The sequence below is a fragment of the Drosophila takahashii genome, chromosome 2R, assembly GCF_030179915.1.
Source record: "Drosophila takahashii strain IR98-3 E-12201 chromosome 2R, DtakHiC1v2, whole genome shotgun sequence".
In the NCBI taxonomy this organism is placed as follows: domain Eukaryota; kingdom Metazoa; phylum Arthropoda; class Insecta; order Diptera; family Drosophilidae; genus Drosophila; species Drosophila takahashii.
Genome location: NC_091679.1, coordinates 26,335,336 through 26,360,538, shown reverse-complemented (window position 1 = coordinate 26,360,538; position 25,203 = coordinate 26,335,336). Strand labels below are relative to the sequence as shown.

The window sequence follows — 25,203 nt, the reverse complement described above, 5'->3', positions numbered from 1 at the left end:
GGCTTACGATAGTTGTCCCTTAAAAATATCGTATCTAATTTAGTTTCCTCCTCTCCTCCCTTTTAGATTTTGCACTTTTTCAACACACCGCCCGGCCTGACCGAGGACCAGCTGATTGGAATCTTTAACATCAAGGATGTGCCCGCCACCTCGGTGCGCCTGTTCCCCTTGAAGACCGAGCGCTCGTCGTCGGGACTGATCGAGTTCCCCAATATCTCGCAGGCAGTGCTGGCCATCATGAAGTGCAACCATCTGCCTATTGAGGGTAAAGGTGAGATAGTGTTGTGTTTAAGTGTTATTCAAAAGAAAGTCAAATTTATATGTGGCCGACACCCCTTCCGAAAACCGAAAAGTTACACAAAATTCTCACTCTCTCTCGCTCATCAAAAACCTCTGAAAACACGCCCCAATAAGTAGGCATCATAACTTTGTTCCACTCGAGACCTACCCAAAAACTCCTACTAGCTGTGAACGACAGTCGAAAGTTTCGGCAGCTATTCTGCATGGCCTTTCGACTTGTGCAGCAGCCGCACATCAAAATTACACCGCCCATCCACCAAAAAGCATCACCCCAACTCCAAACCATCCACCACTTTGCCGCCTGCCTTTTGCCCCCCAATGCAAACTTTAACCTTTCATGTTTCTTCGGTTGGTTGTTTTTGGCCAACAAACTTTTTGGTAACGTCGTTGCCGGCGATGAAAATTTTAATTTGGTAATTAAGATAAACAATTTCAGTTTGCAGTTATTCATAAATGGGTCGTCGAGCTCAGCACCCAACGCCTGCAGCATTTCTCCAACAATTAGTCTCGGGAATCTCGGGACTCGCGGCTCGGTTACAAATGGCCTGACGACCGATATAAACTTTTCGCATAAATATTTCACCAACAGCAGGTTGCCCGACAACAAATTACTATTCCGCAAATTTCTATGGTTTTATGAGCTTGTTTACATGGCCAATATTCGTTTGACATCTAGAAGCATTTACCACTGCATTTATTCAGAGGGGCTGGCACAAAAATAGTTTGCTCTTCCCTTGACTTTGACACACCTTAAAAACAGCTTACACAGAGAGGGGGGTTGAATCGATTAGGAAAGTGGCCAACGGAACTGCGTTCAATGCTCATGCATAAATTGTCGATATCCTCGATTTGATTATTTGTCGTTGGCGCATTTGTGATGCTGCTCGGAGGGTTGCTCGAGTGCATGGTAAATAGTAATTAAAAGTGTAAGGAACGCAAACACAATCGCACGAATGCATAGCAGCCCATGCTTCAGCGCAAATGGAAATGGAAATGCAAATGCAAGTGCATGCCGATTGCAAACACATTGCACTGCGTACTTTCAGGCGGCAGAATTATGCTGAAAGCAAATATATGGCTCTTTTCACCCTCCATCGGATATGCATATACCACAATGCTGTTTTCTCGCATTTGAGGGATTTTGATTGCATGAAAGGTATACAGGCAGCAGTTTTACTGCACACATGTCGTTCTAAATGCATAAAGCCTTTCAACCAGCGGTCTTTAATTGCAACGCATTGGTGGGCAAACGTAGGCCTCATTCATTTCAAACCCACCACCCTCTCCATTCCTCCAATACCTTCGCACAATCAAAGATTGCGCTTGCAAAATCAATAAAACTAAATTCAAGAATATACAACACTTATACACTATACTACACCATAACTTAATGAATATATGTGTGAATATATAAGCATTGTTTTCGTCGAAAAGGAACCACACCGCCTTATACATATTTTATGCGTGCTCTCTTTCTTCCCTTCTCCCCCACACAGGCACCAAGTTCCCATTCATCATGAAGCTGTGCTTTTCCTCGTCCAAGAGCATGAATGGGGCCTGGAACAATGCGACCAGCGAGGGCATGATCGAGAAGGAGAACGAGGTCGATACCAAGGTGGACATCTACAATTGAGATTTGATTACGATTGTGTAAGCAAGCAAACAACAACCGGCTTAACTAGAACACAATACAAAACTATACTGAAGAAGAGGCATTGGTCGTAGACAACAGGCAAAAGACAACAACAGCAGCAACAGCGGCAGCAGCAGCAGCAACAGCAGCCACTGCAACTGCAACAGCAACAGCTTCAACAACAGATCGACAAACATGATGACGGCTTACACATTCGATATATATGACAGGCAGGCGGCGAATGCGCTGCAACAACAACTGAAGAATTTCAAACAAATTGATTGCTAAATCAACTTCAAAAAAAGAAAACCAACTACAATTAATTCAATTAGGCGCAAACGCATGTAACTTTTCTACGAGCCATTTGCATAGATTTACTGAATCCACCCTATATCAATTCAGCTAATTAATATGACAGCCTATGTACGATATGGCCTCGTTCAAAAGCCACACACCGAATGAACACTTGATGCACTTTACATACATTACATGCGTTTGCGTGGCAACAAAACAACAACAAAACAAGCAAAATAATACTAAAAAATTTGAATTGTTATTATTGTTACAATGAAGAATTAGGACTTTCTCACACAACACAGCAAGAAAATGGAATCAACTCCAACCAATTGTAAACTATGTAATGTTTAATTGATAAAAAACGAGAAACAAACTAAACCAAAAATAAATAATTGTAATTCAAAACGAAACCATGTTAAAATAACTAAACAATTCCCCAGCCCCCGCTCCGCACGCACCTTTCACCTTGACCTCCGACCCCAGCTTCCCATCCCTCCACTCCATAATCCCGCGGCAGACTTCTGTATAGTTAATGTAATATGATTTCGAATATATTAATGCAACAAAAAGAAACATTTCTTTGGACAATATTTCGACAAGTATTCGGGCGTGAGAAAAAGTCTTAACAAAAAATATTTATTGAAAGGATAATATTTGTGTAAATTAAAACCAAAAATTTAGCAATTTTAAATGAAATTTATTAATTTTAGTTATGCAAAAACAAGCTCTACGAACTGCTGCACCGACCACCGCAGCATGTGTAAGGCGGATGATTTTAAATTTCTTACTTATAAAACAAGTGAAGGAAAGAAAAAAACTTGCACAAGCCAATGTTTTTACTATTAACAAACACAAGAAAAAGACAAGATGGTAAACATAATTTTTATGCTTAATTTACAAAGTTGAAAAAGGCATAAATTTATATGTATGAGATGTATTTGTATTTACATTAAAATTAATTTTAATTTACACTAAATGTAAAAAGCAAATAAACTAAAACAAAAGAAAAAATAACACAAGCTAAGGAAAAAATAAAAATTAAACCTACAAGAAAATTTAGTTAAGTGCAAATCGAAAAGAGCATCTAGCATAGTTAAGAAGCAGCATCGTTCAGACATGCAGACAGCAAACATACAACAAAACCACATATTTTTGAGGCGTTTTAAAATTAGAAGACAGAGCCAAACATTTCAGAACTCCAAGTGAAGTTAGCAAAGCAAAGCTACTACTAAAGATGGGTGAGGGCGTATTGCAAATGCGAATAAAAGTAGACGGAAACAAAAGAATTAACGATATCAGCAATAAAGCAACAGCAACAACACCATATCAAAGGCGTATGTTAGATTACTATAATATAAACGAAATTAACATAAAAGATGCAAAATAATAATAATGTAATACGATAATATATGAGTTCACTTGAGTTGTATAATTTTATTTTAAGCTCCTTCGGTCGGCAGTTTGAGACCCAAAGAGATTCGAACTCGTAACTGCCCTCCCACAGGGCGTTGTTCTAAACTACATTTGTTTTTAATGCAAATCAACGAATACATAAATACATAATGCTAGGGCCGCTAAACGAATTTTCTTCACACCTTTCGTAGTTCACCGCTTGACAAGTTTGTTGGGCTTTCATGTAGATCATTTCATTCATATAACTATCAATAAAACTATGTGCAATTTGGGCTTTAAACGAGACTTCGTTTGTTCTATTTTATTTATTGCAATTTTCTCATTTCGATAACTAGTTCGTGTAATTATTTCAAGTGTCTTTACAGTCTTAGTTATTATGTAAATTGTTTTGTAATCCTTAATTGTAAAATATTTTTCTAAAAATTAAGTATTATTGTACTTAATTTATATAATTATCATGATTTAATGACAAACGGGAATTATCTATAAAGAAGCAAACAATCTCGTTAAAAATTAATTGATAAATATTACTTTTTAAGAACATAAAGCAACAACGATCTTGAAGCTCCTAATTAGATCATAATCAGATCAATAAACAAACTACTATAACACAATAATACCTATATAATATAAAATTAATAACAAACTTGGTAGCTATTTAATTTACGAATATACAAATTGTAATCTGGAATTTTTATTGTTAATAGTTTTATTTGACATTTAACACAAATTATTTTGTGTTTATTTTTCGTATCTTTAATTTTGTACGAGTAAAAATAGAGACAAATAAATATACCTATTTTTGTATATTTAGCTGGTGAAATTGTTTAGTACTTTGCCTCAAGGGAAGCACGGCATTGTCAGTTAAATATATAAAATCATAAATATATTTATGCGTGTATTTATATGATTTGTTTTATTTAATATTTAAATTTTGTTGTTATTTTTTAAAGCGTATTTTTTAAGCCCAGAGTTTGTAACATGCGCGCTCATATTTTGATATAAATATATATGTAAAAGTATCTGGCAATTGCATTTTTATTTTCATCACCACCACACCATCATAAATGTCAGGTTTTTGTATATTCTAATAGGAATTGAAACATGACAAATAATTTGCTTTTAAACTATAGAAAACTCGCAAAGCATTTAAAGCATAGTTAAAAGGCATCCTAATACGCACATCCTTTTTTTTCATTTATGGGCATTGAGAACAGCGACTAATGAAAAGTAAACCTAAACTAAATTATATGCCAAATAATATCTAGTGTTATCCTGAATTTTGAACATATCAAAATTTTGAAGCATTCAAATTTAAGGGCCTATGTTTTGAAATTATACAATTTAGGCATTATTAATGTAAAAAACAAATTTATATATATATAGACCCGGAGCACTTTTCAATAAGCAGCAAAACTGCGAACAGACATAATCCTTACAATCTTCTACGAAAACGCCAATAAGAATTGTATGTAAGCATATAGAGCAAACAAAAATGAAAACCGGAAAACTAGATTTAAGGTTTAATTTGTAATAAGTAATTACTTTAAAGTATTATTTTAAAACACAATTTTAAAGAAATTTGAAAACTAGGCAAATTTTTTAAGTTTATTTGCACTTATGTTCCCAAAACGAAATTTAGCAAGAAAATAATCTTCTAGTAGCAATTATTTAAAAATATTTTAAACGCATTCAAAATTAAATAAAAGAAAAATTAGTAAAATTTCGTTGAAAAATTTTGTTGAATTGAAACAAGATCATTTAAAGGTTGTCAACGACAAAAACTTGTTATGAAGGCCTTCCCAAAGCATTGGCTTTTGCTAATTGCATGTCATTTTATGTAGCTATTTCTTTATTATGAGTTCATTTAAATTACGTTTGCAATTGCCTCGTAGTTTTCAACTCCAATAAAATGCTCATGGGGTACAAGGTAGGTGCTGTTTATAAGTAACAACTCACAATTTTCTTGAACTTGTCCACCCAATAAAATATTGGTTCGTTCGGAGTGCTATTTTCCCGATGGCAAGTCCAAATTTCTTCGGTGTATTTTCGATAAATTCGTCTTAGTTTGTTAGACAATTCGCTTAATGACACCAAACTACACAAATGGACCAGTTTATTCAATACTGAATTGACAACCACCAAGAATAAAAACAAAATGAAATTATTAAAATTTGTGAAACCGTCCAATTATGAAACAGCAACAACAGCAACACTGACACCACACACGAGTTGAAAACTGGGTACATTACTACTTTAAAGAGGGAGAAACAGCAGAGCAGTGCTCTAGAGTTTCTTAAGTGTCTTTCACTGAGCTTTATATTGCAAACATTTTGGAGCAAGGGTTTTTAGCGAGACCAGCGAGTTTCCGTTTTCGGTTTGCGCTTTTCGACCTATTTTTCTTCTGTGCTGCTTGAAAATGCTTACCAGTTACGAGCTGCATTCAATTTGCTAAACATCTACGATCCTGTGAGAGCTTTTGTTTGCTACTATCGTTTTCTGTTCCTTAGTTGATACGATACCCCGAGAGGCAAATGAGAAACACTAAACAAAACAAGAACTTTGTACACCGAAACGAATTCATAATAATCTAGAATGCATGTGCATAATGAGAACAAAGAATAAGAAAACTAAAGGATAAAGGATAAAGAAACCTATGAAAAACGAATAAATAAAAGATGAACAACTACAACTATATTCTTATAGGCTTATAGTTTATACTTACATACACACATACAAATACTTATATACATAAATATTTATATATAAATATATATATATATCAGAGATCATAACATACATAGTAATACGACACCACATCCACATATATACATTCAAATATAGTTTTTAATAAAAAGGAGGAGGTAGCGCGAGTCAATTTTAAAAGCAAGAAAATCTTAAACCAAGCAAATCTTAAAAATAAAAAAATGAAGCGAAAAATCAAGCGCAAATATTAACAAAGAAGTTACTTTGGCGTTATTAGTAATGCAATTACATGTATGAGAAGCGAATACATAATTACACCACAAATTACACCACCCTCTACACAAAAGACACAGATACAGACACAGACAGACAACCGCAGACATAGACAGACAAAGGACGAAGGAAAGTTTTAAGGGGCAAACGGACAACTGCATAGTGTAGTCGTATGCGTAATTACTGGTGATAATTTTGAAAAAAAATCTAATGCAAATCAAATAATATGAGTAATTTTAACATAAGCAAATGCTAGCACGTTTGAATTTCCAATAGATGTCTATTATGTATTAGAAACGTATATAAATATATATTGACGATTCCTTATTAAACACACACACACATACCTTAATGTCTTAGTGTGCAAGTATGTAAAAAACAAAAAAAAAAAAACAAAAAGTGAGCCACAACGCAACGTAAACGAAACTGCAAGAAACGAAATTCGATTCGAAATCATTTCTCCCCACGAACGACGAGTATTAGTGAATTAGGCCTGGTATTTAGCAAACATTATTTAGTTCCCTGACAAGCAGCATGAGTAAACCCCTACCTACTTACGTACATACATACATACCCACCCGCAGGTCCGCTCAAGAACCTAGTCCTATAGGAGCTCTGCCGCCCGGCTGGGACCTAAATAATTTATTAGCAATTTAAAGCTCCCATCTGCAAGCGAGTTGGCCTGCCCGGAACAATTGCATACTTTCGGGCTGCAATTAGTTGGTGTATGTGTGCTGGTGCTTAGTTCGAATACAGCAGGCCTGTTAGGGGAGATGCATACATACAGGACCTGCAGTTTATCAGCACTCCAATGTGGCAGCCATGACGATTCCATTTATAACAATAACCGACCGGTTGTAAGCCATCACACACACAAAGACAGCGAGGACACTACAGGATACGCACACACACTCACTTAGAGCCAAACCGCAGGGCAGTTGTGCAATATAATTTGACTTGTGTTCGGTTAACACACACAACCACATCCAGAGCCACACCCACACCGTCATCTAATAATAATAGCTATGTTAATATGCAATTTAGTTGAATTTTCGTTGATCGGTTTAGTTTAGTTTAGTTAGTTCATACTTTAATTTAGGGTTTGCTGTGTGGCGGAAATGGGTTCTGAATTTGAGACCACACACATACACTTGTTAAACTAATCCACCGAATAAAAACAATCTCATTAACTAAATTTAATAATTAACGCATGAACAAGCCAATTTCGCCGTTTCCGCCGCGAGCTTCGAGTTTTATTGCGTTCGGGCAGCGGGTTCTCATTCATTACACCTGTGACGCGACTGTACTTCAAGGTGTAGCGTTGATTTGTGGGGACACCACTGTAGTGGGCTGACGGCAGGATAGTACGTAAATCGAATACCGAATAGAGACAAATTTAGATCGAACTTTCTAAGTGTTTAGTTGAAGAGTCGTTAGCCATTCGTAATATGCTAGAAAGTGTAATAAGCTGGTAATGTGGAAACGGAAACACACTACTCTTGCATACATACACACTAACAAAAAAAATACACACACACACATTACATATTTATATACTAAGTACACTTATAACATACATTAACACTCATACATAAACGCATACATAATACTTACATACATATGTATAAGCCTATGGAATGCAACATAATCACAGCAAAGTCCTTTTGATAACCGATTTTTGACTATGTACGAACTAATTTTTGAAACAATTCTGCGTCGCATTTACACACAGGCACACAGACATAATCAGCCATAACCAGTCATACATACATATATATACATATATACGTTTATATCTATATATATATACACACATCAATCTTATCAGGCGAAGCAAACGCATTAACAAACCGCAACAAAAAGTAAAAATATCATGTACTGCACAGCAAATTTGCGAAAACAGGAAAAAAAAGAAAAACAAACAGTCAAACCAACTCACACACACAAGTAATGGACACAATGAACAAATTATTAGAAACTATTCAAAACTACTATTTATTAAATGTTGTTAGCATCAGAAAACCGAGAATAAGCAAATTATGAAATCGCTGTAGTGCAAATGCAAAGAAAACCTAAGAACACAGAAAAATTGTAAACCATCATTGAAACTTATTTATTTTTAAGCCAAGCGTTGCGGCAAGCAAACACAGCGGAAAATAACGAGAAACCAAAAATTTTCAAAACATTTACAGCCACTTCAACAAATCCACGACAAAAACAAACAGTACATAAATACAATTCTTTGATCTTAAACCAGAAACCCAAAAACGAAAACGAAAAACAAATAAATGAAAAACTTAAACTTATACACAAAAGAAACTCGAATGAAAACTTTGTTTTATTTAAGAACAATTAGCCCCGCAGTAGTACAACTTCTACGCAGAGAGAAAAACATGATATTGCAAAGATCAATTATTGTAATGAATTTCTATCTAATCAACCAAATTACATTTGGTTTTCATAAATTGTATTAACTTTCTTTCAACCAAAATTGATCTTAAAAATCCTACTTTTCTTTCTGTGCATCAATTTCAACTCACCTTACTCACCTATACTTTTGTCATATTTGCAGTTAGCAACAACAACATTACAACAAGTACAGCTAGTACAGTTAGTGGAAACTACAACAACAAGCACCACCTCAGTCACCAAGCCCAATAAAAAACCAACAAACCAAAAAAACCAATCCAATCAACAAGAACAAACAACAACTACAAAATAACAACCACCTCCATTACAAGTACAACAACAAGAAAAACAACAACAGCTACAACAATAACAATAAGAATCGACATTGTATCGCGAAGCATTTTAAAGTCTTCCATTTAAATTAAAATTAATTTTGTTGCATAAAATAGTTTTGCTAATTTGTTGTAATTGGAAGCACACTTAGTTAGCCACTTTTCAGTTGCTTGCTGCATGTGGTAAGTAATCTTAGTGCCTAACTAAGTAGTTGAAGCCACTAATGGAGAAACTCATTTTATTACGTTATGATTTCAAGGTAATAACTAAAATCAAAAAGTTCAACATCATTATGTAGTTCTTTGTTGAATTTAAATCTGTTTAATTTGGTTTATAATTATTAAAATATTTTTATTTATTTTGTAAACTAAGTTTAAATTTCTCAAACGCTAAGCACACACATTAAATGACATTTCAGTGGCTTTATGTGTGGGCAGATCAGATTTAAATATGTCACGAAAATCACAGAAAAACAATTATCACCCACTGAACAGTAAAATAAAATAATCCTTGAAATAACCTAATTAACTTCAGCCCACAAGCGAAACGGATGGTAAATTAATTCAAAGCCACGCGTAAACAAAATAACATTGATGGCTGATAAGGAGAGAACAAATTAGAGAATTATCGAGATGTTTAATTTGCTGAATTTTAGTTTTAAATTGTGCAGAAGAGTTGTTACTTTAAACAAAAAAGTAAAAAACTTTGCCTGTCTTCACTTTGAAAACTGGTTAACTTGAGGCCAGAGGGCCGCTTTCCCAATCATTTTCCGCATGACCGGCTTTGGGAAATTGCATTTAACGATGTTTAATTAAAAGGACTGACCGCCGGATGTCTGACAGGCCATCGGACGTCCCTGCTTCCGACCTGCCTAATCTAGGGGCAAACTTTTAAAAGCCTGTAACCCCCTGCAAGTAGCAAGTAGAGCAGTATTGTTGGCCAACGGCAGCTGGAAAGGGTCAATCAGGGGCCAGAGAATCATTTATCAAACGACTTGGGCCCACAGCACATACGTGTAGCATTCCAGGGCATTACTGGCCCGGTTCGACCCCTTCAATCTACAACTAAATGCTTAAGCCTTGTCTTTGTCCAAGTCTCTTTCACCGTCTCTGTCTCTGTTTGTGTTTGTGGCTCAATAAATTATTTACTTAAGCCTAACTTTATGTAAAGCAGCGGATTCTCCATTGGTCCTCTCTAATCCTTTGTCTATTATTTCATTTCCCAGCCGGGTAAGAAAGTCGTGAGATAGCCAGGCAGACCGAACGACTTACACAAATATTCCATTTAAAATGCATTGCCTTTTTCCCTGGCCGAAGCCGAATCCTTTGGCTTGGCTTTGGCTTTGGCCAACGACGTGGACCGGGAACAGGACTCCTGTTCGGCCCGATTTGTGTCCTTTCGTCCGGCCTGTTTTTTCAGCCTCTTAATAGCAGAAGCGTGTATTTATCTATGCTCTATTTATTCCCTTTCAGTCGAGACCACAACAATGGACCAAGTACAAATGCAGCTGTTTCTTTATTTATCTGCCGGGATTAATATTATTTCAGTCATTTTTTTGTTTCGTTGCCCTGCAGTTGGCGTTAAATTGCATGTCGCATGTTCGCTATGCTGTGGCCATTGATTGATGGCAGTTGCTGGAACTCAGCAGCCATGACAAACGCCAAATTGTTTGTCTACCAACCCGAAATAAAATAGTTAAAATAAATAAATTGCTCTTGGAATTGCGTAAAAAGCTGGGGTGTTGGAAACGCTGAGTTAAATCAATTTGTTTGTGGCCTACAGTTTGTTTTCGATTTTTCACCGGTTCCCCAAAAGCACTTGCAGCGACCCCATCGATTCATTCAGCACCATTCCGTTCCATTTAAAGACACATATTTGTAGAATAAACCCAAAGAGCTTATTTACCACTAAAACATTTTCAAATCTTCATTCAAATGGACTTTCCACAAGCGAATACAAATGGAAAGTATATCATACACTTTGAAAAAACAAGTAAAGGGACCAAACTTCTGTTGCTATAATATAATTTACTTATTATTTCGCTATTAAATACTTTTAATTTACTTTTAGTTGCGCAACCACATGACACAAAACCAGATTTAACATATAGCCTTGATATATGTTCTGCAAAGATGAGAAATATATACGAAAAAAGACGCTCGCTTGAAACTATGCTGGCCAAATTGTAAATACTAAAGCACTAAAATTGTAAATTAAAACTGTCGAACTTCGTTTGTAAATTTAAGATAAAGCGCATGCATTTACCACATAGAATGTGTACATATGCACAAGATTCGCTTGCTTTGTATAGTTTGTTTTGTATTTTTATAAATACGTTGCAGTAAGAGAATAGCGGTAAATGCACACGAATTGTAAAGAAAATTTAACACACAAAAGTCACGTATTTATAAGAATACTCATATAAAATGAAGAACAAATGGGTCCATAAGTCAAATGGAAATGGAAAGAATCATTCTAAATAAGTTGCTCAATTTGCTTCGCAAAGTGATTTATACATTTCTCATTCCCTATTTTCATATACAATATGTAAAACTAAGTAAATTTATCTTAGACCTAAGAAAATTACATTAACTAACAAAATTTAAAGTAAAACCTAAACGTTAACGATAACAATAAATAACACCAATTCAGTGATTGGGAATACAGAGTTTTGAAGCCGGAAACAATTAAGCTTAGAGTCAATTGTCTTTCAATTATTTTAGAAATGTGCACAATAACTATTGCAGAACTATAGCTGCTCGTACTTAAATATAGTTAGAACTAAAGTAGACGTAACTGCACCACAGATACTATTATTTACAATTCCAGTGTTTTTGGAATACTCTAATTTAATTACTTAAGCGAGTCGAAGGTCGGCCAAAAGCATCTTGCGATGCGAGCCAAGAAGAATGATCCTAATGTCAATTTCAAAGTAAAACTTAACTGTAGTTGTGTACTATACATATACATGGCGATTAGAGATAGTAACACCATATTAAATGTATTATTAACGTCTAGGCTAGGATAAAGCATAATTCACGTGCAATTCGAGTTACTTTAGCCCGCCAAAAGCCAATTATTTGCATCAATTCGCTCGTTTGCTTGGAAAATTCAGCAAATGCAGGGCAAACAAACATACATATGTAATAAATGCACTTTACGGGGCTAATGGCCCAATCCCGGAATCCACCAGAAAAAAACACTGGCTACATATAATCTGAACTTGATTACGCGAACAAAGGGAAGCATTGTATAAAAGTCGAACGAAGCAATTTGAAAAGCGTGATTTAGATTTTTCCTCACAAAACAAAAAGAGATTCAAATGTGATTTTGCTATACTACCAAACTATGGGAGAAAAGAAGAGTAAACAAAAATAAAAAACAAAAACAAATTAAATTAAATTATATTAAATGTATTGAATTCCATGGCTTTTGTTGATGTTTTAGTTTTGTTTTTTAGCGTTCGAAATGTGTAGAGTACTCGAAAATATAGGTAATCTAGTGTTTTAGTGTAGCATACTTATAAGGGCTGCCGCTGTCAACAATTGTGACTCGACTCATGCCGCCAGAGCCTTACTCTATCTTGCTGTTTCTGCATTTTAATTGAGATGTTTACTTACGATTCGTTTCACTGACTAAATGTATAAATGGAGTCCAAATAAAAGCCACCGCCTCTATTTCTAAATAAACTTAGAGAAAATTGTGAACAAATTGTGTCTATACATAGTACATATACATGCATAACGACAACTATAATTATGACAACTAAACCAAACTACGTGTATGTAATTGTAACTGTAACGGTAACTGTATGTAACGTAACGTATTACGAATCGATATTACGTCTACGATAGGGTATACAAGATATGAATGTATTATTCAAGATAGTTATATACAGCATATACACAGATATTATACATACTTATATACCAGTACCAGTGCATGAATAACTATTGAACTATATACTTATACATACGTGTAGATATATACATAATACCGATACGCTAATCCTTTTGGACAACTTTTTCGATGTTGCTACTACGTACTACGTAAACCAAAGAACAATGCATAGCTAACGATGACGAAGTGCAACAATTAATAAATATAGTAGGCAAATTGTAAATTGTGGTGCAACCTGGTCGAGTATAAAGCCAAAACTTTAAACAAATTAATAGCAGCTGTTGCAGACCCACTTCCAGGGGGTCGAAACACAATCGTTTTCACCAGAAAACCCTGTCTGGTCCCCTGATTTGATTTCCCTTAGCAAGCTTTTGGACTCACTCCTGCCGGCACCACTTTTGTTTACCAAAACTACCCACCAGCTGCTCTTCCAAAAGGCGCCTACCAAACTATACAAGTCCCTTTCCAAGCAGATGCATATTGTATATCATGTGTCTCACCAACGATGCCATCACTAAAAGAGAAGCTCTTCTAAACGCTGACTGCAGAATACCACCATGTTAAAAACAACTAAAAACTAAACCAAAAACCAAAACAAAGGGCAGATCCTAACTAACTCGAGAGTATTTTAAAGGGAGCACTGGGCGAAAGTGAACCCATAATCTATCTTTGTGGCTAACTTTCGGCAGAGAGAAGGAGGCGCTCATCCGAATCGTACTTACAATTAGAGTGTATACAAGCATAAATCGAGTAAATTGAATAGCGTATAAAGTATATTTTATTAGTAGCAAAATTGAAATGGTAACAGTAAAAGTAACAGTAACAGTAAACGTAACAGGATAACAGAAACAGTAAGGATGGAGTAAATGTTAAAAATTAAAAGAATTAATAATAAATATTATACCTAGCAGTAAGTGTCTATTGAAGATCATTGCAACCTAACACAAGAAATGGCAATTCAACCAACAAAATGTTGTTAAGTTTTCCGCTTTATGTGTCAAATTAGCTAAAGATTGTAATTAACATAAAACGCTTACGAATAATACAAGAAAGTTATGGTAACCAAATACTCAAGGGGCTAACTCATTTTTGAACTGTTGGCGCATGATTTTAATTGTAAAGAAATTATTTAGTTATACAACATTCGCTTAAAAGAGAGACTTTATTTATCTTTTAATAAACTAAACGTCATAATGAAAACCCCATCCGTAAACCAAAGAGAGAACTTTAAATGAGAAGTGCAAATAATGCAGACCCGAGCCCCCAAAGGCGTTTAAAACATTTATAACTGTAATTCCAAATGCATATGCTAATTCGGTGGATTTACAGAATCTGAACAAGGTACTGCCGGTACCCCAAACAATAATAACTAACAGAGAAACGAAATATTATGAAAATCTATGCAGACAAATATTGTAACAGCAACCGAAAAACCAAATTCAAACGCGACAAAAGTAAATAAAAATAAAATATTAAATTAAAAATAAAAAGAAAGCGTTGTTTTTTCCTATGGATTTCCCAATTTGTTCATTTATTTGGTAAATATTTCCCGCTGACTGCTGCCGCAGTAGGAAGCTTCCCATCGGATTATCTGGAGTTCAAAATCCGCGTGATTGCAACTGCAGCCAGTGCGGTAAAAACTTTTCTTCTCATTCGAAATGGTTATGGGTTGGGTTTTAGCTGGTGCTGGTGACATCCTGGCGGTGCGAGAGGTCGCTCCGGTTCCATTTCGCATTTCAAACTGCGCTGTTATGGCAGCGGTTTTCAGAAGCACAGATACGCGTTCTCAGGAGGGGATCACATGGAATTCCGTATTTTTCGCCAACTCTGCACTGAAAAAAATCGATTTAAATTTTGTTTCAGCATTAGTTACAGGTAAAACAAGATCAACGGTCTTGCCTTTTTCGAAATCCAGTGTTAAAAACTTAAATACCAAATCTTTATAAGATTTCAAAAGCAAATTTAAGATGTGTCGGATTAAAGAAAGTTTGGATAAGAATTTACTTAAAAAAATCTCTTTAAACAATTTAAAAATACATTACAAAAAATTTTGTTGGGGTAAAAATATGGAAATAAATGTAAAAAGTTGTTTTATTACTTTTAGCTTTAAAGCTTTTTTACATATGTAAAAATAGTCACGCAAACAACAACTATCCCCGTGCAATTCATATTTTTTTCAGATTCCAATGTTTTGTCATCTGAACTGTCAGGTGAGGGGACAGGAGCTAACCAAAGCATAATAAAAGGCAGACAATTAATATTGTTCACTGTCAAGCGATGGCACTTAACATGGCACAGATTGCAGCGCGGTTGCGCTCGTTGCGGGGTCAATATAAAAGGAATTGCCGTTCCGACTGCCGGGCAACTTCTAATTGACTTGACTAGGATGCTGGCTGTTGGTGGCTGCGGAGGCAAATGTCTTCATTAGTTTAATTGCAAACATTATTATTGCGCACCAAAAGTTGCACTTGAATGCGCGGAGCAGCCAGGAAGTTCACTCAGCTTGACTCATTTGGCAAACGATTCTCGGCCAAGAGAGATAATGAGGCAAAAGGCCAACGCGAAGGAAAAAGGCATGAAAACAAAGTGAATTTTTCCTTGTTTTTCGCGTTCCCGTTTGTTTTTTCTTGCTTTCCCTCCGCTGAATAAAATGGCTAAATTATACGGATAGAAGGAAATCTCTGGCAGCTGCCAAAATGCCAAGCAGTTGGCTAAGTGGGTAAACTTTGCTGGAGTCTTGCAATTCTTTAAACGTTTTTACTTTTAATTTTGTTAATAGACCTGTTCCATCTTAATTAAAACACAAAAGATAGTGCAAAGCAAGGAGCTACATTTTAAACAGTATAAAAAAAGAAAAGTGTAGTTGAAATGATAGTAAGCTTAAGTCTTCCTGCAGTTGAAGCATAGGGTTTACTTATTAATAATACCTGTTACATGGGTTAATCGTAGTATGAATTTTGATACACTTATTTTAAGTGCAAAAAGTATCAGCCAAAACAACTTATCCAAAATTTTTCTTCACTCACAAATTTTAACACTGTCTCCAAATCATATTTTCGTTTTCTTCCATTTTCACCCCACTTTTTATTGCACCAAAAGATTGCAAAATGGGGAAGCTTTTAACTTGCTCAAGTAATATTAAAATTTCGCCAGAGATCCAAATTAAATGCGCCAACGACACTTGCCACTGAATATACCCCAACAATGTCTGCTCCTCTCGAGGAAGCTGCTTAAAGTTTTGGCGCAAAAATAATTACTTTTCATTAATATTGGCCGGCCAGTTAGAGGCTCATTCCTTGCACCTGCTCTTTTCCCTTGCCGAAAAACTGACAAAGCCAAATAAACTTGACCAACCGACCGAACGAACGGAGGAAAAACACGGACAACATGGCAAGGAGAGAAAATTAGAAAATACATTTTTCAGCATTAAAAAGTGTTCGACGTGCGGAGATTGCGGTAATTTCGCTTAACAGTTGGTTGCTGGCGCCAACATTGGGTACACATGCTGTGGTGCCAGTCAAATGCACCTGCTCGCTGGGGGTTTCAGGTCGGTGGGTGGACTCTCGGGAGGTAACCAACCATGTGGGCGGCGCTAAATGTCGAAAACGCAGCCCAGCTGTCGGGGTGGGCGTGGTCCGCTGCCAGGGGCTGAAGGTTGAGTTTGCAGGTTGGAGTTTGGGGGCATGGCAGCAGCTGGCACTTGACATGAGCAACGGCAGCGAAACAACTCGAGGGCTTTCAACTACTCTCGCACATTTCGCTTCCGCTTAGAAATGGCAAAAACACGTCCCCATACCCACTTATCACACCCACCCACACCCTGCAAACTCGACCACACAGCATACAACACTTGTACCCTCTGTTTGAAAAATAAAGTGTAACTAAAAAGCTGAAATGAGATATACTGGCAAACAAAAAATGAGACAGGGACCAGAGGGCAACGCAGGATGGCAAATTTACAACTTAATATCAGATTGTGTCGAGTGGACTGGCTGGCAATCGTAAATGCTATTTCTAGAGTGTATTTCATTACGACCATTTTGCTAAAGTCAATTGTTTACCATTTTTGGTTTATTTATTTGAGAGCTAATTGTCGTAATGGAAAATATAGAATTATTTAAACTATTTGTTGGAGTGTCAATTGTTTAATTTGAAATAAAGCTTTATAGTAATTATACACCCAAAAAAAACTCGATATGAATCGTAGGTCAATTTTACCTTTTTTAAGATCATTTTTAACTTGATATGGGGCCAGGTAAATGTGATATGGTTGACCAAAACTTATACTAGTGCGAGCGAGAAAACATGCTTTCGAAGTACGTCAGTTCGAATTTCGAATACGTCTTTCTCGCTTCCACTCATGTCATTTTGCTCGCCATATTGATTCTTGCGCTCTTTTTCGAAGTAAGAGAATCTCCGAGAGAGAGAATTCGGTAAAATGATATTATTTAATGTAAATTTTATGAATATTTCAGGTAAAAACGATATGAGTAGGAATAACCAGAAAATTACCTGGACTTATCGATTTTACGGCGACGTGCTTTTTTTTGTGTGTATTTAATTGTTTCTAAATCAAACTTTTAATTAAATGTAACTTAATAATTACAAATTTTTGATATTAGTCAGTAAAAAAAAATGCAGTAAAATGTAATACCCATTGTACGGGCTCACAATATGGCTTAATGTATTTTAACGCTTTCGGCAGCAAACATAAACTTGGCAGAAAAAATAAAAGCAGCGAAAATGAGCGGGCACAATGCTTGGTTTTGGCCAGGACTTCAAAGACTCCGACGAGCACTTACGAGGGAAGTATAGCTCCAGGTATCAGACAACTGGTGGTTTTCCCACGCACTCTGTGTATCTCTGAATCCTGGCAGAGCGACAGAAGACTTAAACACAAGTTACGAAAGCGTTAAATTACAATGCTTTTGACAAATCATCGAGCAAACAAAGCAGCGCAAGCCGTGCTGTCAATAGGACATTAGAGGCAGCTAAGGGGAAAAATCATCGGCTGCATCAATCATAAATATTTTAAGCAGCAAACACAGACGATGGCTTTGGCTTTGTGCCTTTGTGCTTTTGTGCTGCGGAGCGAGTGTGTGGGAATGCGTGGCTAATTGCATTACCAGGCAGCTATGTGGCTTAAATGCCACAGCGCCAGAATGCCAAGACACGGCATTAAGCCTCCGTGGCTGCCATCGAGCTCGTGGCATTTGCGTCAATTATGGAGTTTTGCAGCAAATAAATTTTAATGAGTAGTGCAACATGCCGCCTGCCGGTTCGACGTCGCTTAACAGCTAGTCAAGCGAAAGGGCCATTGGCTAGAATTTAATACCGACTAATAATCGAGCAGCTTACATTTTTACACGTCATTGGATTTATCAGAAAGCTTTTGTGGTGGCCACAATTAAATTGAATTTTCAACCTTTAATTCCTGTATTTCAGCATTTTCTGTAAGTGCATTTAACGTAGCATAAAATTGTTGATTGCTTTCAAGGGTATTTAAAATTCATTGCACAAATTAGGGCTTAAACTGACCCATTTCCCACCCTGTCGAACTTAATTTGGCTCTAGAGTGCATGCTAAAACAGGGGCTAAAACAAAGCGATGGGTCGCAGCCGCAGTTTCGCCATCGCATGACCAGGACCTATTTGTCCAATTATATGGCCCTTGTCGCATAAACCGCGAAATGTTAAATATGTCCGATTTACACTTGAGATAAAATTGCAATAGGGCCTTATGAGCTAATAAACGTGTACTGAGCTCATTTACGCCAGGACCGCGAGAGGTTAATGGAGGGAAAAATAGAGTAGGTGAAAATGTTATTTTTCCGGAAATTTTTGATCCATATTTCATTTTAGTTTCAAAGCTGCTATAAAGGAAATTGCAATAGTTTATAAAAAAAGTTAATATTTCATTGGATAATAGGAAACACAACTTTAATCCGCTCCTGGATTTTAAAATGACCCTACCGAATATGATAGCAGTAACAATGGTGACAAATGCTAGGCAAGTCCCTCGTTTCACTGGGTCCACATGCAAAGGGCGCAGCGTCCTTCAACTTGACAGTAACAGTAACCCACTGGCATTCGCCGAACAACTATGGACAATCGTGCGGCGGAACTTATCCTCCGAGAACGGGACATTTTCCCATCTGGTTCCGAGAACATCCTGTTGCTCAACAACTCGTTCGTTCTGGAAATGTTCTTCAGAATAACGCAGCTGTATCACTTCAAGAACTTTATATTCTACATATCCGAGAGACTGGACCTCAAGAACAAGGACTCGCAGGAGTTCTTTCACGACTTCTGGACCTACTTTCCACTGGCCCCCAACCTGATAATAACGCGGCAGCACCACGTGGCCATACCGATGATGCAGTTCATCAGCACCCCGTCGCTGGTGATGGTCTTTACAACGGCCAAGGATGATCCCATCATGGAGGTGGCCGCCCAGAGTCTGCGAGGGATCCGCTGGCTCAAGACGATATTCATTCTCTTTCCCAGTCTTGAGAGTCGCGACTTTGACTCCAATCCGGAGTCATACGCCCAGTTCTCGGCTGGGATCACTGCCTTCTACGAATGGGTGTGGAAAAAGCAGTTTATCAACACTTTGCTGGTCACCATAAAGGATAGTGTCTTCGTGTTGGATCCCTATCCCACACCATCGGTTGTTAACAAGACGAGCGACTGGAGGGCTGAGGACTTCTTTCAGAAGTATGCCAAGAACATGAAGGGCTATGAGGTGAGAACGCCCATCCTGTACGATCTGCCGCGGGTCTTCAAGTCGGATCGGCCCACCAACAGATTTGAGAAGAGCTTCGTTCACGGGACCAGCGGTAATTTATTCCTCGGATTCCTGGAGTTCGTCAATGCAACTCTCGTGGATACCAGCGTTAATATGACAGCTAGCTACTTGAACATGACGGACCTGCTGGACCTGGTTTCCCAGGGAGTGTACGAGACCCTGATCCACTCCTTCACCGAAATAACAACCAAGTACGTGGTTAGCTACAGCTATCCCATTGGCATCAACGACTGTTGCATCATGGTGCCCTATCGCAACCAATCGCCTGCGGATCAGTACATGCGCGAGGCTCTCCAGGAGAATGTGTGGCTCCTGATCATCCTGTTCACACTCTACATAACCCTGGCCATCTGGCTGTGTTCGCCCCTGAGGCCACGTGACCTCAGCGCCGCCTTCCTGCAGTCCATCTGCACGCTGACCTACAGTGCGCCCACCTTCATCATTCGCACGCCAACGCTGCGTATGCGCTACCTTTATGTTGTTCTGGCTATCTGGGGCATAGTCACATCGAACTTGTACATTTCCCGGATGACCAGCTACTTCACCACAGCCCCGCCGCCGCGACAGGTGAACACGGTGCAGGATGTGGTGGAGGCGAACCTGAGGATCAAAATGCTGGCCGTCGAGCATGAACGGATGTCCAAGTCACCGCTGCAATACCCGGCCAGCTATATGCACCAGGTGGACCTGGTGGACAAGCACATGTTGGACCTGCACCGAGAGCCATTCAACACCTCCTTTGGCTACACGGTGAGCAGCGATCGCTGGCGATTCCTGGACATGCAGCAACTTCATCTGCGAAAGCCCATCTTTCGACTGACCGACATCTGCGAGGGTCCGTTCTACCACGTGTTTCCCATGCACCAGGACTCCCACCTGCGCTCCCCGATGACCGAGTACATTATGATCGCCCAGCAGGCAGGCCTAATGAACCACTGGAAGCGCGAGGCCTTCTGGGAGGCAGTGCACCTGCACCGCATTCAGGTTCACATGTTCGACGAGGAGCCCATGGCCCTGACCCTCAATTTCTTTGCCAGCATTCTGCGCACCTGGACCTTCGGTCTGATTCTAGCCGGATTGGCCTTTGCGGCTGAGATGAAGTGGCACGAGCACGTGACCCTCAAACGGCGACCTGTCATCGGACTATCCCGCAAGCCCAGGTCCTTTCTCAGGCGATTCATGAAGTTGTGAGGAGCGGAGAATAATCAGGAATAGCTATATAGTTCTTTTTCACATATGAAGTGGTTTCTGGAACATCTCTGATAGTAACACTTTTTGTATTTAACAGTAAACTATTTATAAACCACCTACAACTCTAGATCATTGATAATAAAAAAGAAAACCCTCATTGGCCCTAGAGATCCTTTCCAGAACAAACACAATCCCTGCTAAGATGCTCATCACCAGTAGAAGGATAAAGGCAATGGCCAGATGCTGCAGTCCGGCGGACGTGTACTCCCGACTCTCTGGCCATCGCTCGACCAAACCGGCATGAAGGGCCGATCCAAAGCTGCTGCGGGCATAGAAGTTGAGCAACCCGGATGAGTGGATGCGGAATGTGAAGTACTCGATGTCCCGCCACAGGGATGAATCCATCTGGAGGGGAAAGGCCAGGTGGTAGGAACCGAAGCAGATGCCGCTTAGTTTGAAGAGGCGCTGCTTCAGATGCTTCTGCTGCTCGTCGAGAAACTGCCAGTGATCCTCGGTGACGAAATAGGCAAAGGAGCTGTTGAATCTCGTCTGGTGCTCTGAGAAAATGGCCGAATCGACGGGTCGTAGAAGTTTCAGAAACTCTTCGGGCAGCTCCTTGTTCAGATTCAAGAGGAAATCCATCTCGTAGTCAATTATCATGACGGGCAACTGGGCACTCACTATGTCATCCATTGTGTTTATCTGGGCGTGGAAGAGAGTCACGGTCAGAATGCTGCCCAAATTGGAGGTGTAGTAGGCGGACAGGAAGAATCCATGGAAAAACACGGTGACCAGGAGGAGAAAGCGAAGGAGGCAGGGCTGTTGTAACTGCCCCTCGGTGGGCACATTGATGATGTAGCAAAAAGAGTCTAAAAGGGTGCCTTGAAGGCCTGACCACCATCCACCAAACAACCTGAGCCACATCAATTCCAGGAGAACCAGTCCAACAAGAGCTCCCAATGCGAAGAACCACACATTCCAGGCGAAAGGCTGCAGTGGATAGAAGTACGTGGACACACTGTTGTAGAGGGGAACCATTAGACACCACTGCACCACCAGCAGGGGATATGTCTTCTCCAACTCCTCGTCGGGCATGAACAGGGCGTAGGCATGGGCACAGAACTCCATCTTGCGATCTCGAACCAATTGCAGGGCCTCCTTCATGTTGATCACCTGCCCACCAAGAGTATCTGGTGGCATTATAAGCTCCGCAAAGCCACCGTTGATGAATTTCACAAATGTATCGATGATCCGGTAGGTACTCCCATCATAATGTCCTTGCGATTGGAAGAGATGTGGCAGGTCCTGGCGCAAAGGCGTGGCAAATTCGAAGCCACCTACATCTGAGCGGGCGTTCAAAACCTTCTTCCAAACCTTTCCGATGAACCTCAAAAAGTCGGTGCGGTTCTCGAATGTCATGGAGGGGAACTTGGAGACGCCAAAGAGCTGGTTAATTCCCTCCTCGGACTCGAAGTAAATCATGGAGTTCATGAACTGCTGGTTGTAGGCAAAGAGCAGCAGTTCATTGATTGGCTGCATGTTGCCCACTTTGTCCACATACATTATCATCGAGAAGTAGAAGTGGCGCCCGAGCAGGACCTTGCTGAACACCTTCATAATCGGATCTTCGGCTCCAGTGGTGAACACAAAGCTCATGTGGTTCCTGCGGGCCGACGAGTGTAACATTCGCATCTCCGTATTGTTATTCACCACCGTCTGAGTGGCGGTCTCTCCAAAGGCCTCATCCATTCGCATTATAAACTCATCCACTTGGTCCAAACGCTGATGTGGACTAACGAACCACACGATCTCCTGGAACACTTTCAGTCGAGCAAATGGACCCAACAGATTGAGTATGTATTGCATGTTCCAACCATTACTTGGATGACAGAAGACCAATAGTAAAACACAATCCAAAATCGCTGGCCGCATGTCTTCCTTCAAGAAGCTCCACGAATTAATTGAGCAGGTTAAATCATTTGGCTTGATTGAATATAGTTCTTTCGTTTTCGTTTTAATTAGTCTTTTGGGAAAACTTAGACATTGCCTCCCTCGGCACCAATTTAAACATTACGCTAACAAATACCTGTATTGTTTATTCAATTGGGGTAGTTTTAAGAAAACTGAAACCCTTGACGATTTCAAAGCCATTAAAATCACATTTAAGGTTCTCATTAATCCCTTGACAACTATTTAATGACTGTGAATATTATCAATACCTATTACTGAGCAAACAAATAAATCAGCGTTAAAATAATATTAGCCAAAGAATATATTACTGCATAATGTTGGCACATAAAATTGAAAATTGTGCCAACAAATAATTAAGAGCGAACGTTAATTGTTTTAAGTATAGCTTGTATCATAGCATTCAAAACGGTCGTACTGCGAGCGTCTCTCCCTCCGACGATGGACAAAATGCTCCAAGCAATAAACCAGTGAGCTAATTGGTAACCCCAGGACCAGGACAATCCAGGCCGTGTTGAAGAACTCCAGGTTCAGCGACTCCACGGGGTAAGTGTCCAGGAACACCTTCGCGTAGCCAGCCTGCTTGGCATACCGGAAGGCGATTTCCTCCCAGTAGTTCCACAGTCCCGCCTGCCAAACGTTCAGGATGAAGTGGTCCAGAGCGTCCCCGAAGCTGGCACTCGAGCTTATTGGCAGGGCGTTGAACAGGCCACCGAAACACACCTTGGACAGGTGGAAGTACGGCTGGATGAGCACTCGCTGCTGCCGGTTGAAGAACAGCCAGGCGTCCTGGGTGACCACATAGGCGAAGGAGCGCGAGGGACTGGCCAGCAGGGCCTGGTAGTCCTGTCAGCTGCGTGCGTCGAACTGCGGATCCAGCGAGGTCGTGTTCACCACCGGCAGAAAGCGCAACTCCTCCAGCAGCGAGTCGTGGATGACGATGCGGAGACGCGAGTGGATGAGGTCCGACCAGGTGTCAATGGGTCGCAGGAACACCGGCTTCATGTCGAAGGCCGTCATGTGGCTGAGATGGTAGTTGGTCAGGATGAAGCCCAGGACGAAGAGGAGCGTGTAGAAGACGATGACACGCAGCGAGGAGGCGTGCTTCAGCTTAACGGTCATGTTCATGTTGGGGCTGAACATCAGCAGGGCCATCGCATGGAGCACGTTCCGCGTGTAGGAGCGGGTGGCATTCCCAGGCTCCCGCCAGTGCACGTACCTCAGCAGGAGGGCCACGTAGAAGGTGCCGACGAAGAGGCACGTCCAAATGTATCTGCCCAGCGGCCACACCATGTACATCCACTTGGGCAGTTCGGGCGCCAGTGGCACCATCACGCAGTTCGTCATCATCTCCAGCGGATAACTGTGCCGCGTATCCTTGGTAAACTCACCGATCTTGTCGGGTCGCATCGTAACGCCGTGCAGCGAGAGGTTGTACAACCCGGTGACAATGTCCTGCTCCACCACCGACTTTTTGGGCAGACTCTCGACGGGATCGAGGAGCAGCCGGTAGTGGTACGCCTCGGCGAAGTGCTTTACTATCTCCATGTAGGGTCCGCAGAAGATGGGCTTCTGGAACTCGGACTCGTTGAAAATGAAGGCGTGGGGAATGTCAAAACTATAAGGCGAGCGGATCACACCACCCGCCAAGTCCGTGTCGACCAGCATATTCGGGCCGACTATTCAGATTGGCGTGGCCGATTCCTGGCTCTGTTTTTATATAGCGGACACCATTATCGATGCCACACGCAAAAAACCGACCCTGGCAGACTGACTGGCACCCATGGCAGTATCTAGTATAGCAAATCCGGTTTATTTCGCTGCAAAGTTCAAAGATCTGCCGTTTAATGGCACGTTTTTGTGTCCTGCCGATTATCGTCTAGATTGTAGAGCCGTATAACTAACACATCGATGAGGGGGACACCGTAGAATGTTATATGCCACTTATCAAAAATATTTTTGCGAATGCAGAC

General features: G+C 39.7%; 4 protein-coding genes across 20 annotated transcripts in view; 2 read left to right on the top strand and 2 right to left on the bottom strand.

The window, feature by feature from the left end:
* The window catches only part of sm (heterogeneous nuclear ribonucleoprotein L), a 105,356-nt gene extending 100,691 nt beyond the window's left edge, over positions 1–4,665 (top strand). For all 17 annotated transcript variants that reach the window (XM_044392856.2, XM_070213779.1, XM_070213780.1 and 14 more), the window contains 2 exons: positions 67–271; positions 1,797–4,665. In XM_044392856.2, the coding sequence (XP_044248791.1) occupies positions 67–271; positions 1,797–1,933 (342 nt within the window). In that variant the 3' untranslated portion in view covers positions 1,934–4,665. The remainder of the gene's footprint in view (positions 1–66; positions 272–1,796) is intronic.
* Positions 4,666–19,088: 14,423 nt separating this feature from the next.
* Ir56d (Ionotropic receptor 56d) lies at positions 19,089–21,262 on the top strand. The gene has a single exon (XM_017158403.3). It carries the CDS (start codon positions 19,367–19,369, stop codon positions 21,260–21,262), a length of 1,896 nt encoding a protein of 631 aa, XP_017013892.2. The 5' UTR covers positions 19,089–19,366.
* Positions 21,263–21,391: 129 nt separating this feature from the next.
* Positions 21,392–23,128, bottom strand: Ir56c (Ionotropic receptor 56c). Its single transcript, XM_017158348.3, has one exon. The coding sequence runs from the start codon at positions 23,126–23,128 to the stop codon at positions 21,392–21,394; it is 1,737 nt and encodes a 578-aa protein (XP_017013837.2).
* A 951-nt stretch (positions 23,129–24,079) lies between these two features.
* Ir56b (Ionotropic receptor 56b) lies at positions 24,080–24,898 on the bottom strand. Its single transcript, XM_017158349.3, has one exon. The coding sequence runs from the start codon at positions 24,896–24,898 to the stop codon at positions 24,080–24,082; it is 819 nt and encodes a 272-aa protein (XP_017013838.3).
* Positions 24,899–25,203: the final 305 nt, after the last annotated feature.